General features: G+C 36.6%; 1 protein-coding gene across 2 annotated transcripts; it reads right to left on the bottom strand.

The window, feature by feature from the left end:
* Positions 1-1,205: 1,205 nt before the first annotated feature.
* Positions 1,206-14,483, bottom strand: YIPF5 (Yip1 domain family member 5). 2 transcript variants are annotated; one of them, XM_045492499.1, is made up of 6 exons: positions 14,056-14,424; positions 13,608-13,727; positions 7,040-7,212; positions 6,057-6,202; positions 4,840-5,021; positions 1,206-3,540 (listed from the first exon to the last, which is right to left on the bottom strand). In XM_045492499.1, the coding sequence occupies exons 2-6, from the start codon at positions 13,715-13,717 to the stop codon at positions 3,378-3,380; spliced, it is 774 nt and encodes a 257-aa protein (XP_045348455.1). In that variant the 5' UTR covers positions 13,718-13,727; positions 14,056-14,424; the 3' UTR covers positions 1,206-3,377. The 2 variants fall into 2 exon arrangements, with proteins under 2 accessions (XP_045348455.1, XP_045348465.1); XM_045492509.1 differs by having other exon boundaries at positions 2,565-3,540; positions 14,304-14,483.
* Positions 14,484-14,920: the final 437 nt, after the last annotated feature.

The following is a 14,920-nucleotide window of genomic DNA, read 5'->3' on the forward strand; positions in this document are numbered from 1 at the left end:
TGGTGGTAGAGTTACAAATCAATTATGTCTTCACTGGTGGTGTAAAATATTAATAGCATAGATTGTACAGAGTGGTGAGAATAGGTTTTACTTAAGCTGTTTGAAAGTAACTACTGTACTCGTGACAAGCTAATGATATGAAAGGTCATTCTTATCTACTATTCATAAAAGCACAGGATCCAAACAGGATCCAATTCTTCCTTAGGGCATTCACAACAAGCTTTGATATCTTGTTATTTCCATTCCTTCCCCCAAATCCTAAATACATCCTAAAAAAAAAAAAAGGAATCTCTTGTTAACTACTGTAACTCTTTGAAAAGGTACTTATGTTTTTGCCTAACTCTAAATGTTTATAAAATATATAAAATGCCCTGTGAGTGAGATATATATATAATATATACATACACACAATTATATATACACATTACTGTTATATGTTATATATACATATATACACACATTATACACACACACACACACACACACACACACACACACACACACATTATTATTTATTTCTCTCACAGGGCAAGTTAAGAAAATTGTCTGAGTCATTACGTCAGCTCTGCTCCATACGACAACGGGCAGATCTCCAATGTGCTCCCGAATTCCCACAATTCTCCACAACTAGGTCACAGTACCCTATAGAAGATTATAATTTCTACAGTTCTCCTTTTGCCCAAAGCTCTAAATTCTTCCATTTATATGGAAAAAAGTGTATAACTTCAGAAAGGAAAGTCTCCTTTTTTTTAAATAGGTAATGAATACTATAAAAATAATGCATAATTTGATCTTCAGAGACAACTGTCCTTACTTAGCTTTGGAGTATATTTGAGTTGAGCAATGCCCATTAAAGCTTACAAATAAACTTGGAAAATGTCAATGCACAGTACTTAAATTCTACCTGAAATCATGTCGTTAGATACATTTTAAAAAATTCTCTTTGACTGGATGCTTAGTACATGAGGACATAATTAGCATTTTAAGATTTATAGAATTTTGCACCATCTTTATAACTGTGTCTGGAGGAAGAATGCCTCTTCCTACAAGCTTAGTTACATAGCTCTTGGAAGCACCCACTGGTAAACGTGGTAATGTAACATGGTATTAAAAGTCATAAAATATACATTTATACCATACATACAAGCAGTTATCTGTCTTTGATATACATGCATGCATAAGTAAGTAACACATAACACAGTAGCTCCAGTGAGTGAACTTGTAGATCCATTCATGGTAAATTTATTATCCAGGAACAATCACTAAGTGAGCTTGAAGTTATACTGAGTGTCTCTAGTATTTAAAGGTACATGTATATGGTTTTGGTATAATGGGCCCTACCTAAAAGCAAGCTAGATGCTCTTCTTGTAACTTAACTCAAGAAAGAGAAATCTACTACAATGCCAGAGAAAAAAGTTATTACATATAACTTTTTGAAACATCGTTTTTCAGTTTTTAAAGTATGCATAAATATGGCTACATATATTGCATTTTAAAGAGAAATTTTAGAAGGGAAATTTTGGCTATACAGGACTCACCAGGTAGCAAGCAAACTCTAGAACTAACCTTTTGCATTAAATCCAATTCCACTATAAAGCTGTTTTGACAGGATAACCGTTATATATAAAATGGGTTTGCATGTAATCATTTTGGAGTTCTATAAGACAAGTAACAATAGTCTCTCAATATTGATTTAAATTAAAAAGTATTACCTTGGGGCTGGGAGAGGCAAAAAAATAAAACAATTTGATCCTTTTGGGGAATCTGGCTGAAGATTAATGGTCTAAGTCTAAGCAACAGTAGGAAAATTTAATTCCCAAAGCATCCTCTACACTGATCATTGTGAAAAACTGGATATTCACAGAAGGCACTCATTATATCTACCTTAACAATATTAGTGTGTATTTATAAAATGAACTGAAAAAGACAAAGCAAATACTATCCACGGATTACAATAAAAAATATTCTAAAACACTTTGGTATGTTTGAAAACCCAGCCCAAAACAAATTAGTGAGAGTATTCCTCTAGGAAATTAAGTATTAATGAAGAAAAACATATTTATGTGATTCCAGAGATCAGAAATCATGATCTTACAAGAAATGTGTTTTATTATCTTAACCTCCTTTTATGATTGAAAACTAACTTTTAAAAAGAACCATTAACATCAGTTTGGTGTTTGTTTTTATTTGGTCTGAAAGTCTCCTTTTTTGAAAAAGGCAACATTTTCCTTCCCATAAGGCATCTTTCTCACAACTGTAAATGAGCCTGTCCAAAAATCAGAGGCAGTTTTCTTCAGAAAAAGCCAATGCTATATCAAAATACAAGATATAGCATTTTCTCATAGATTCTCTGGCAAGAGAACATGACATGAACCAAATAAATTTAATACAAGGAAATAATGTTGTAACTCAAAGTACATTGCTTTTCATTTAATCTCTTTTCTGATTCTATACTAAATGACTTCTATTCTTCAAGCTTAGAATAAATTATGAATACAAGTTAAAACCAGAACCTAATTAAAGAAAATGCGACACCGAAAACAGCAAAAGTCAACTCAACACAGTTAAAACTGGGAAAATTTTAATTACTAAGCATCAAATGCACTTTACATTGATAACTGCAGTACTGAAACTGTGACGTTTTAAATCTTTTTCTCAAAAAAGGTTAGTGATTTTCTTTTTCCTAGGAAACATGGAGATACGACTATGAACATTAATGCGTTCAGTCTAGGTCACTATGGTTTAGTTCATGCTAACCTCAACAGGTGCTCACACTTCCTGTCTACAATCAAGTAGACTAGGAACTTGTTGTCTTGTTGAATTTTAGCAAAAACTCCATGAGATAATTTAAAGGAATGTCAAATTTGTGCAGGGCAAACTCATAAAACTCTACATTGGGATCACTTTTTTGCTTCAAGTGCATCTAACTTGAGAATACAGGCAATTTTTCTTTCCCAATCCCTTGGAAAAACATTTCTGCAGTAAATCTTGTGTCTTCTTAACCAAGACTGGGTTGTTTTTAAGAAAAGATTATCAGCCCTGTGGTCAGTTTCCCACAGTTGATAAAAATCTATCAAAAACATCTTAATATAATTTGCAAGAAAAAAATCTGTTTTTCAAAGGCTGCAGAACAGGAAAGAAATAGCACTTCTTATTGGTATAAGCACAAACATTTAAAGCTAGTCATACTGCAAGTAAATCCAACATAGTATTCAAAAGTTCTATAAAAATGAACAAAAGATGTATGTTTACTTCCACTGCGCCAATAGTCAAACGTTAGATCTGCACGGGAGTTGCACTGTAGCAGTTCGCTGGTCCAATATAAGAGTTCAAAGTCCTTTTGGCTCAATGGTGTCCACATGCCAGATCAATTCAGTTCAAAAAACGGAAATTAGGGCAAAGACTCCATATAACAAAGCACAAGGATATGCTACTAGAAGTTGCTGTCCTTCCATGGCTAATGCAGAAATAAAAATTTTGGAAGCCGAAAAACTACACCAACCAATAATTCCAGCAGTGAGAATGATTCCTACCATTCCTCTGTAACCGACAAGGAAAAGGGGGAGGGGGGGAGGCAGTAGATGAGATTAGATACGTAAGAATATAATAATAACCCAATTCTAAAGAAAAGCACTTTAAATCCACATTGTACACATGTGAAGAAACGGTCAAAATTTTGTTTTCAAATGCTAAAATAAAGTACCTCACAGTGAATTCAATAATGCTGAATCATTCACATCCACATTCAAAAAGCTCATTTATAATTACATTTTATGCCTGTCAGCACAGGAGCCAGGTTTCTCAATGTTGGCATCACTGACATTCGGGATGGATGCACTTTTGTTGTGAAGGGCTGTTCTGTACATTGTAAGGCTGGTCAGCAGAACCCCCGGCCTTCAACACTTTTGCATACCCCAAAATTACTTCCAGACCCTGCCAAATGCCTCCTGAGAGCAAAACTGCTCTGGTTAGAAAATAGTGCATTCATAGAAAATCTCTTTTGTAAAATTCAAATATAAGGGTACCAATCTCAACAAATGAAGAGTCAAGGTTTCTACACTGAAAATCTGAAGCATTTTTACGCAAAGCAGAAACACTGTGAGGCCATCATCTTGCAAAATCTCTAGTATCGAAGAGTTGCTACACGCTCTTCTCCTAAACCTCTCCTTTAACTTTCCAAGTGTAACAAAGCCCCATCACTGGTTGTGCCAGGCACTAGCCACAAGGAGGAGCCTGAACTGTTGATAAAGAAGCTGCATGCTGGCTGTGAGCAGAGAATTTATCAGCAGGAATTTACACCTTTCCTTCTCACCTTACCTAAAACATTATTTAACAAATTACACACTTAAAGCTGCTTACATATACACCTGAGAACATGGTAGGCTACTAACAGCCTCTTGCCATAAAAAGAATGCTTCATTTTCACTCAAAAAGCTGCCAAGTAGACAGTATGTGTTTTATTATTCATTCACTTAACATATGCCCAACATCTTTAAGAAATTAGCTATAGTCTAAAAAATGTGAGAGATGGAAAGTATAATTTTCACAACCTGATCTTTTCATGCAATATTTGACTTAACAATCACTACTGTTCAGTGCCAAGTAAACACAAAAGTAGTGAAATTCTTTATCACAGATAAAAGCAGAGATGGTAATAAAAACATTTAAATATATTCTTAGTTTCAGTATTTATCACTGAAATTAATGGAGGATAGTCCTCATTCACAACAGGCACTATCTCAAGTTTGATGAATTAGTGATTTATCTTAAACTGATGGTGAGGGAAATCCTACTACAGAGAACTGGTCAATCAACCCCCAAATAAAGATCAGTACTTACTGCAAAGAAAATATCACCGCAAAACTGGAAAGTAGGATCATGGGAAGAAGACAATATCCAAGGACACTTGCCACGCAACCAAACGAAACACCTGTCATACTCATTAAGTTTAGTAAACAGAACATTCCTAGACATCCAATTGCACTGATCCCATATACATAGCCAAACTGGATTTTGCCAGCCTATGGGTAAAGAAAAGATTATGGGTTAAAAGGGAAAAAAATAAATTATTTTTGGCTTTATTTCACCTAAAAAAAGTACATGTAGAAAATATTCAATTTGTGAGCATCAAAATCTGTACACGTATCTATTCTTTAAGCAGAGTAGTAAAACAACGATTGGCTATTGTACCTTTCTCAGGAAGTCTGAAGTACCTACTTCCCAATATACATATATTTGGTTTTTCATTTTCCAGGTAGCATATGAACAATTCAGCAAATAAAGACACAAAATCATGCTACAATCACCTTTAAGCAGTAGACTTCTAAAAAGAAATCTGTCTGATTTGAAGCAAATAAACTATAGACCCAAGATGGAAAATCCTGCAGAATGTTTGCATAATAGCCAATATCCCTTGAAAGCAACAAATACCACCAAAAGGAGCTAACAGAAAGGAAGTCAGGATAAGCAGGACACCAGGGTTCTATGGGGAAGGGAGGAGAAAAGAAAAATGACGAACAAGCAAGAAAAATCTAATGGAAGATGTATTTTTCTTTCATTATTTTTCCAAACCATTGGTGGAGTTAAACGGTCTTTTGACAAACCAAAAAACAAAACAAAACTGAATTATGCTCTTGTAAAAGACATTACTGAACAGACTTAAGACAGTAATGTGTTAGGGGCATCTGGATGGCTCAGTCAGTAAAGTGTCTGACTCTCAATCGCCGATCAGGTCATGATCTCACGGTTTGTGAGATGGAGCCCCGGGCTGGGCTCTGTGCTGACAGTGCGGATCCTACTTGGGATTCTCTCTCTCCCCTATTACGTACACATGCATTCTCTCTCTCTCTCAAAATAAGTAAATAAACCTAAAAAAGTATTTCCAAATATATTACATTTATTATCAACGGAGAAGTGATGAATGGGTATAATTTCAAGCAACTCAATACCATTCGAAACACATGAAAGATCTGATGTATAAACAGTCTCAAAAATGGCTCTTGGCCATTAAAGAATGTTGTTTAATCTCATACTGAGAGTTTAAACTAAAATCTTACCAGTAGCAATGTGGCTCCAAAGGCAAGGCAAAACACCATGGGTCCTGCCAAATCAGTCTCATTCATGATGCTGCCATCTGCTACTTTTAATGGATGTAACACTGTTAGTGTTTTTTGCCAGATGTGGTCAAAATTGATACCTAATTCTAAAGGAAGAGAAAATAAGAAAGTCAATTAGGATTTGTTGATATATCTTTAATTTACCAGAATCTGTGTTGGAACAGGAGACAGAATGAAACACTCAGCAATGTGAGACATTATTTTGGGGAGTCCTCAATACCAGTCTTCCCTGACTGTGGTGCTTACTCCACAAAAGTCTTATTTCTGCTTTGGTGATGGAAAAAGTGTTTGGATGTGACAAAACAAGACATTCTCAGCTACGACTGCGTAAAAAGGATATATGGACAGGGTTCGGAGTAAGGGGTTCTTCACCTGGGGCTTCAGCAATACCTGGAGATGCTATGAAATTGTATATAAAACTATGTTTCTATGCACAGGTGTGCATTTTTCTGAGAAGAGTATTTTTTTGATTCATAGCTTTCGTTAGACTTTCAAAGGGTATCCGACACCCCCCACCCCCCAGCCCAAAATGTTCAGAAGTACTGCTTTATGGATTTTGGAACAGAATTTGAAAATCACCGTATTTTTCAATGATGTTACTAGTTTTGCCAACTTCTTCCATGTAGAATAATCACTACCATGCTATTTCCTTCCATTTCTTCCACTGACAGAATTGAATCAATAATGTGAAGTAAAAGTCAATGTTCACATATTGACCTAATAATCACTTTATAAAGATCTATTAAAAATCTGATCCCTTATGGTTCAGTGTGGTTTCATATACACTCTGTTCAAAATGGGTTACTTAGTAGAAAACATTTTTTCTGTAACATTATTCTCTCAAAGGAAGGGATAACTTCTCCAAACTGATTTATTTTCACTAACCAGCTGGACACTACAGAGTACTCTGCAACGAATCCTACCTTCTAATAAAGGTGGCTCATCCTCAAAGTTGTTTCCATAGAACGGCTGAGGTGTTGTTGGAGTGTATGCCTGAGTTGGCTGGAAAATCTGCCCGGTGTATGGCTGTTGTGGCTGCATCATGTCTGGAGGGACAAATCGGCCTTGCTGCGAATAGTCATAGCCAGCATACTGTCTGTAAATCAAAGTTCCATTTCTGAGAATTACGTCAACAGTGGCTATCCCTGAGAGCGAGAGAGTCACAGTCCCACAGCTCCTAGGATAGCTACTTGGCCAGTTTTCATAAATGGTGTTGAAATGATTACTAGGATCAATATGATTATCTCCAATGGTAAGTTGTCAGTGTTTTTCAGAGAATCTACTTGATGATGCCAACACTCCTACAGCGCTTAAGAATTTTATAAACTATGAAACTTTTAAAGATTAGGTGGTCAAAAAATGAAAACTTAGAAATCTTATCTATTTCTCCCCCTCTAGTAGTATATATAATATAAAGATAGCTGAGGAATAAAATGTATACCTAAGACTATGGATGAAAACTGAACATGATAGACTTTGTACTACAAGTTATGTAATTTCCCACTGTGGTTTGAATCTCCATTGAATGTTCAATCATTCTTCTTTACTCTCTGTAGTATGTTATTTTTTTCCAAGTGTATAAATCTCTTTAAGAACAACCATCAATTTCAAACACAGAATGGAAAAATTCAAGCCTCTTTCTCGAAAGCTTTCTGAATATAACAAAACATTATTAGTATTACCTTGCATTTTAATAGCACTTTCAATTTTTCAAAGTAGGTATACGCTTACTGTCTCATTTGATATGTGCTGTAGTAAAATCCCGCACTGTAGAAAAAGAGGCTTTACCATGGCTATTTTAGTGATGAAAAAAAACCAAAAAAACAACAGTGAACAGAAGGACATTGAAGCAGTATCTTTAAAAACTTGTTTTACCATGTTCTGGGGAAAAATATGACTTACCGATCAATGGGACTAATCTAAATACAAAGTAAGAAATACAGAGGTAAAATAATTATTTTAAAAAGAACTGAGAAAGCTTAAAGATCCTTTAATTACCTTTAAAAATTTTATAGTTTCCTTTTGATAAATATAAGACTAATGACTGCCATGAATATTACTTGAGATTTTAAAATTAAATCTTAAATTAACTGAACATCTTGATTAAAAGCAAATCTGAAGCACCTGGTTGGCTCACTAAGTTAAGAGTCTGACTCTTGATTTTGGCTCAGGTCATGATCTCAGGGTTTGTGAGATTGAGCCCCACAACTGGCTCTGCTTTGAGAGAGCGGAGCCTGCTTGGGATTCTCTCTTCCCCTCTCTCTTTCTCTCTCTAAATAAATAAGCAAGCATTTAAAAAGTAAAATAAACGCAAATCCAAATAATGGGAAAATTTCAACTATACATAACCCTCTGGAGAGTCCAATGGGACTCCCATGATTTATTTACCACTCTAGTCCAATCCAAGCTTAAAAAAAACATTATTTAGTTTTCTGGCTATATAGTAATATAGAATTCGATGAAGCATTTTTTTTTTTAATTTTTAATTTTTATTTATTTTGAGGGAGAGGGAAAGAGGGAGAGAGCACACATATAAGCAGGGGAGGGACAGAGGGAGAGGGAGAAAGAGAATCCCAAGCAAGCTCTGTGCTGTCAGTGCAGAGTCCAACACAGGGCCCGAACTCACAAACTGCGAGATCATGACCTGAGCCGAAATCAAGAGTTGGATGCTTAACTGACTGAGCCACCCAGGTGTCCCAAAGCATTATTTTAACAGCAAACAATAAAAAACAAAATAAACAGTTATGAGTAAATATCCTGTAATATGGCATAAATTACTATGCGCTTGTTAAAAAAAAATGAGGTACTTCTATGTGAATAAGGAACGATAATCAAAAAATACTTAGTGGGCAGAAACAAAAAAACCCAATGTTCAGAATAGTATATGCCATATGCACCCACTCTGATTGTAGTTTTTAGAATACATCTGTATCTATATATTTGAATATGTGTATTTTATACACATATACATACATTACCTATAATTACATAGGCTTAAGAATAATGTAACATTTAATATAACACACATAATTATATAGGTAAAGGGACTTGGAAGCAAGGGGAAGTGGAAGACTTAATTTTCACATTAAAAACTTCTGCATCTTTAAAACTGTTGTACATTTATTATTTATCAAAATTCATTCATTCTAAAATATGTTATAGGTAACATATAGGTACATATTAGCTACTGAAAATTTACAAAAATACAAGTCACCTATCTGAATGTTACTTTGTAAAGCACAGTTTTAAGTGTTTAATGTGCATTATATCATATTACGTCACTATAACTTTAGGAAGTTGCTTTTAACATCCTTCCCATTATAAAGATGTATAAACTAATATTTAGGTTAAAATGATTTGCCTATGGTGGTGCCAAGATTCAAAACTAGACTTTTTGACTCCAGGGACCAACTTTTATCAATGATAATAATAATCACCCCCAAATCCTAATTTATGGAGATAGCTATAATATCTTTTTTTCCCATATATGTCTTTTTCCATTTTAGTATGAAATATGTTGATTTCTATTTACTTAAACATACACACACATATCCCACAGTAATCGATTAGCAGGATGAACTGAACTAGGGGAAGAATTCACATTTTCTGATTTAGTACAATATGCTATTATGTTGATCTCTGTTAGAATGTATCATAAATCTAAAACTGGGTTTATGAAACAGCTAGAAAAGCTCCATATGGAGGCTGATACAATCTGCATCAACAGAATGTATTTTATTCTCTCTCACACAGAAAGACACACACAGAGACAGACAGACAGAGAGAGAGAGAGAGAGAGAGAATATGAATGTGTATGCAATTAAAAAAAAAAAAAAAGAATGGTACAGACCAGTGGTTCTCAAACTCCTTGTCCTTAGGATCCCCTTTCACTTTCAAAATTTATTACTGGGAAACCCAAATATTTTTTATTCCTGTGGGATGTATCTGTCAATATTTATCATATTAGAAATTAAAACTGAGAAATTTTTAAAATATTTAATGGGGCGCTTGGGTAGCTCAGTTGGTTAAGTGTCTGACTTTGGCTCAGGTCATGATCTCATGGCTTGTGGGTTCAAGCCCCATGTCGGGGTCTGGGCTGACAGCTTGGAGCCTGAATGAAGCCTGCTTTGGATTCTGTGTCTCTCTCTCTCTCTGCCCCTACCTTGCTTGCACTCTGTCTCTCTCTCTCTCAAAAATATATAAACATTAAAAAAAATTAAATATTTATTAGTTCATTTAAAGTAACAATAAACTTTTCATATATTAGCATAAAATTTTAAAGAATTACTTTAAAAAATTACTGAGAAAAGTGGCACTGTATCATATTTTTGACAACCTTGGTCCTGTCTGGTTTAACAGAAGACAGCTAAAAATTCTTGTATCTGCTTCTGTTGTCAGTTTGTGGTAATATATTGTCTTAGTCGAAGTATCTGAAGAAAATGTAGTGAGGCAGACAAGTAGCTGGAAAATTATTTAACAACCTTTTCAGATTATCATGGATATTCTTTTCATTCTGCATCAAAATTCAAAGCAAGATGGTAGTTTTTTAAACTTAAGTTGCAACAGAGAAGATGGAACAACTACTAATAAACATCTTTCTTAAGTTTATTTGAGAGAGAGACAAAGAGCGTGTGCATACACACACACATGCAAGCAGAGGAGGGGCAGAGAGAGAAACCCAAGCAGGCTCCACACTGTCAGCAGGGCCCAAGGTGGGGCCTGAACTCACAAACCGTGAGATCATGACCTGAGCCAAAATCAAGAGTCAGATGCCCAACCAACTGAACCACCCAGGTGCTCCACTGATAAACTTTTTATACTGTTTCACAGAATACAGTAATGTGCTTTGCACTTTGAACGGATCCTTTCTTTACTCATTTTTGATTCTGTAACCTTCACTGGTGATTTAGAAAATATTAGTATGAGTTACACCTATCTCCCAAATATTAACATATTTAATATAAAAACATATATATGAAGGGTAAGTATAAGAAAATCACATTTGTTAATATGACCAGTGATTTCATCAGAAAAATGGTTATTACTAGGAAGCTGACAGTTATGGACAGTTTTCCAAATCCTCATTTTTACCTGAAAACTTGAATTTAACCACTGGCTACACACACTGTCAGTTTTTTTTTCTTGAAGTAAGGGGCTCAACTATTTCATCTTCAAGAAAACATCTGCCCAGTACTGAAGTCTAAATAACCATAGTTTGTCAGATGTTCTTTCCAATAGAAATGGTTTTCAAGAAAAAGCAGCTACTTCAGCCTGCGATTCCGAATGCACAGGGTCTTTTCCTAACCAATGCTCTCCGGTACACACCAGAAGTGCTTTAGGACCTTTTCCCATTTCGTCATGCAGCACAGTTCTACTCTGTGTGCACTGAAGGGTCAGGATTTAATAACACGGTAATTTTTACTGCTTCATCAAGGGCATCCTTATATAAAAGTGGTTCCCCCCTACACCCCAGCAAGTGTGTGGCGATGAAGAATATAATGATTACTGGAACGATTTGATGCCCTTGTCTTGATTCACATTCAGGTACTAGCAATTTTATCAACCACTGTTTTTAAAACACGAGTACAAATGTCAACACACCTAAAAAGGTATATAATGTCTTAGTACTGTTATAAAAATAGTCTTGCCCTTACAGACTCCTTGAAAGGTCTCAACAACCCTCTAGGGTCTGAAGGCCACACTTTAGAATGGTGATGTAAGACTCATAAATGTCATGTAACGAAGAGAAATAGTCCCCAAGAAAACGACTGCTTCAAAAGTGGTGTCTTCATTCCTTCTTTAAGATGCAAGAAAGACAATGCCACGGAATTTTACAGTTTTCCTTTTCTGGTAGGACCTGGTTGGGAAAAATTCCTGACTTGCTCCTGCTGGTTTTAAACTAGAACACAGTATGGTAAATACGATCTGTACTGACTAAATCAACACTGTATTCCATAAAGATATTTATCAGTTAAGTCAAAAATGAAAAAATACTAGCTTTAAATACTATAAAAATATGTAATTGGTATTTTATAGGCATATCTAACATACAATGTGGGACCTGTCCAATATGACAGTCATAAAGCTCAATAGATTAAGATCAAAGGGCCTTTCACTTGTTGCTGTTGTTGTTGTTATAGGAACACATAAATGATACTTATAAACGAAACCCAATTGTTACTGCTAATACATTAAGCTTTCTGTTTTCCTAGGCTTCATCTATAAACTCCCATTTGTTAATTGCAATAGTGGGTATGCAAGTACCTGGAATAAAACTTCATTACACTGAAACAATGCTTACTAGTACATGATTTGATTGTAATGGAATTGAGAATAGTTAGCAACAGAATATGTAAACCACCTCCCTGCAGAAAACTGAAAGGAGAAGATGTTAACTGGGATGAAAAGATAAGCCACACCTTTAAGTGATGCAAACACGGACAGGGCAGGAAAGAAAGGCAGAGATAAATACACCTAGGAGGCTGTAATCCAAATGTCATAGTTCTGTTGAATGCAAACACCATTTAGCTAAAAACAGGCCCACATACAGAAGCAGGTTTTCCAAAGCCCTGTGGCTGCACTCTGACCAATCTTTCATTGATTTTCCCTCTTGTACACTGATTAAAAAACAAAACAAAACAACAAAACACGTTTTTAAGTAAATAAAGGAATGGGTATTTCTCAACATGATGTTCCAATTCTGCTCATTGAAGGAGTCCTGGGCCACCCAAACAAGGTTAATCCACCCTGGTATACTTAATGCCTGATGACATTACTTTCAAACTTCTAAGAAACTAAGAATATGATGTCCTAGAGATTGGTAGCATGCCTCAGCTAATGTATTTCTACCACTAACACCAAAGCCTATTTAAAAAGCAGGGTGTTTTGTTCTGTTTTGTTCTTAAAAGTTCAGGGCTGAAAGGTTTTGAGATCCCTCTTCAGTCTGCAACTGGCAACTTGTGTGTACTGAGCACAAGGTTTTGGTAAGAAGAGTAATTAAAATGATTATCACTTGATATATAAAATCACCTGATGATTCACAACAGGTAGCAGTGTCACTAAGCACTCTGAATTAACAGTGATAAGGTCTGAAATATGCACTGATTTAACTTCTAAACTAGCCATCACAAGATTTTAAAATTTTAACTGGTTCTGTGTACTAAATAGCCTAGGTATCTTCTAGGTCCTTCAAGTTCCTACCCATATCTTAAATGATGTAGAAATACTATTAGGAGGAAATAGTTCTTTAACAATCAACTTTTGCACTCGGGCCCACCCGAAGATTTTGCAGAAGGCACCAAACTCTAACTAGGGCAATCCCTTCACGCCAAAACCAGTGTCATAGATCTTTCCAGAGGAAGGAAGATTATGAAAAATCACCTTCCTGACAAGAGAATGTTGCCACATTCAGTTTTAGGCAATACCAAACATTCAGGATACATGCTTTCACTTTAATCTTGACTAAATAAATGGTCAAAGTTGACAAGTTACTTGCTATAGGGTCCTCCACTTCCTCCATAATCATAGGACTGCTGTGAATGGTCATCGATGCTGTAACTTGTCTGGTAGAAATCCGTGTTTAAGTTATCAAAGCCTGACATTGCAAATGATCTGCAAGAGAAGAAGAATGGCAAATACTGTTTATACCCAAGATCCTACTGAATTCGTTTCGATACTAGGCAAAAAGCCTCAGAAGGCAGTAAATTATTTCTTCTGGAATTTGAGGCACCAGCATTTGGACGATAGGTCTGGGTGGCAGTTACAAAGGAAACGTCTAATCTCGAAATCACGAGCTGGTAAGACACCTCCATTACAAGGAGCCAGTATGCCCAGGCTCCTTGTCATTAAATTGTTATTACAATTGTCATTATAAGTAGGGGAAGGGTCGTGGGAGAACTGGTTCCTTGGAGGTCTAAAAACAATAAAGACGATTCCTCACCTCGGGGGAAGGGCTTTGCCGCTGACAATGCGACTGCCTCTTTGCAAAATAAGGCCTGAGCCTGCCGCGACGGTGCAGACTCCTAGAAAGCCACGCTTGAGGTATAGGGGACGCGTCAAAGCAAGGACCTGAAAGGGAGCGAGGGTCTGAGCGAAAGGACCGGAACGCTGCGCCGAAAGGCGGCAACAAGCCGCGCTGCACTGCACTGCGGAGAAGCCGAACAGTGTGCCACAAGCTGAAACACTCACCAAATGGAGAAGCGGCGGCAGCGGCTCCGGCAAACCCCCAAAACCCCCAAAACCCCCAAACACCGCTTAGGACCCTGAACTGGCTCCGTTGCTACGTGTCACAAGGCCAAAGAACCGCTTCCGGGGCACGCCCGCTCGCGCAGGCGTGTTGGTAGACTTTGCGCCTCTCTTGGGTCGGATGTGGGGCGGGCCGGGGAAGGGGAAAACTTGATGCGGAGCATGCGCAGTGTCGATTGATCGGTCTATTTGCGGGCCAACGAGAAGGGAAATACTTCCCGAAGCCTGGTTACCGACAGAGGCAGAAAGGCGCAAGCGCAGAAATTTGTTAGTTACTGTCTGGAGGAAGAATTCCTCAATAGACCAGAGACCTGGAGGAGGGTTTGCAAATGCTGTTAATGAGCGGACGGAGCCGGTCTCCTGTCAACAAACCACAGAACGCCGGTCTCTGTGGACTTAGTGTAATTCAGACAGTGTTACAGAGTTTAGGTGTATTTAATCCTTACACCCTAATGAGATGATCACGCTATTACTCTCCTTTTGTAAGTGAGGCTGTCAAATGTTCATTTAGTAACATTGAATGCAGTGTTGCATGACATCTCACCTAGTTGTGCTGTTGG

Source organism: Leopardus geoffroyi, chromosome A1 (assembly GCF_018350155.1).
Source record: "Leopardus geoffroyi isolate Oge1 chromosome A1, O.geoffroyi_Oge1_pat1.0, whole genome shotgun sequence".
Lineage (NCBI taxonomy): Eukaryota > Metazoa > Chordata > Mammalia > Carnivora > Felidae > Leopardus > Leopardus geoffroyi.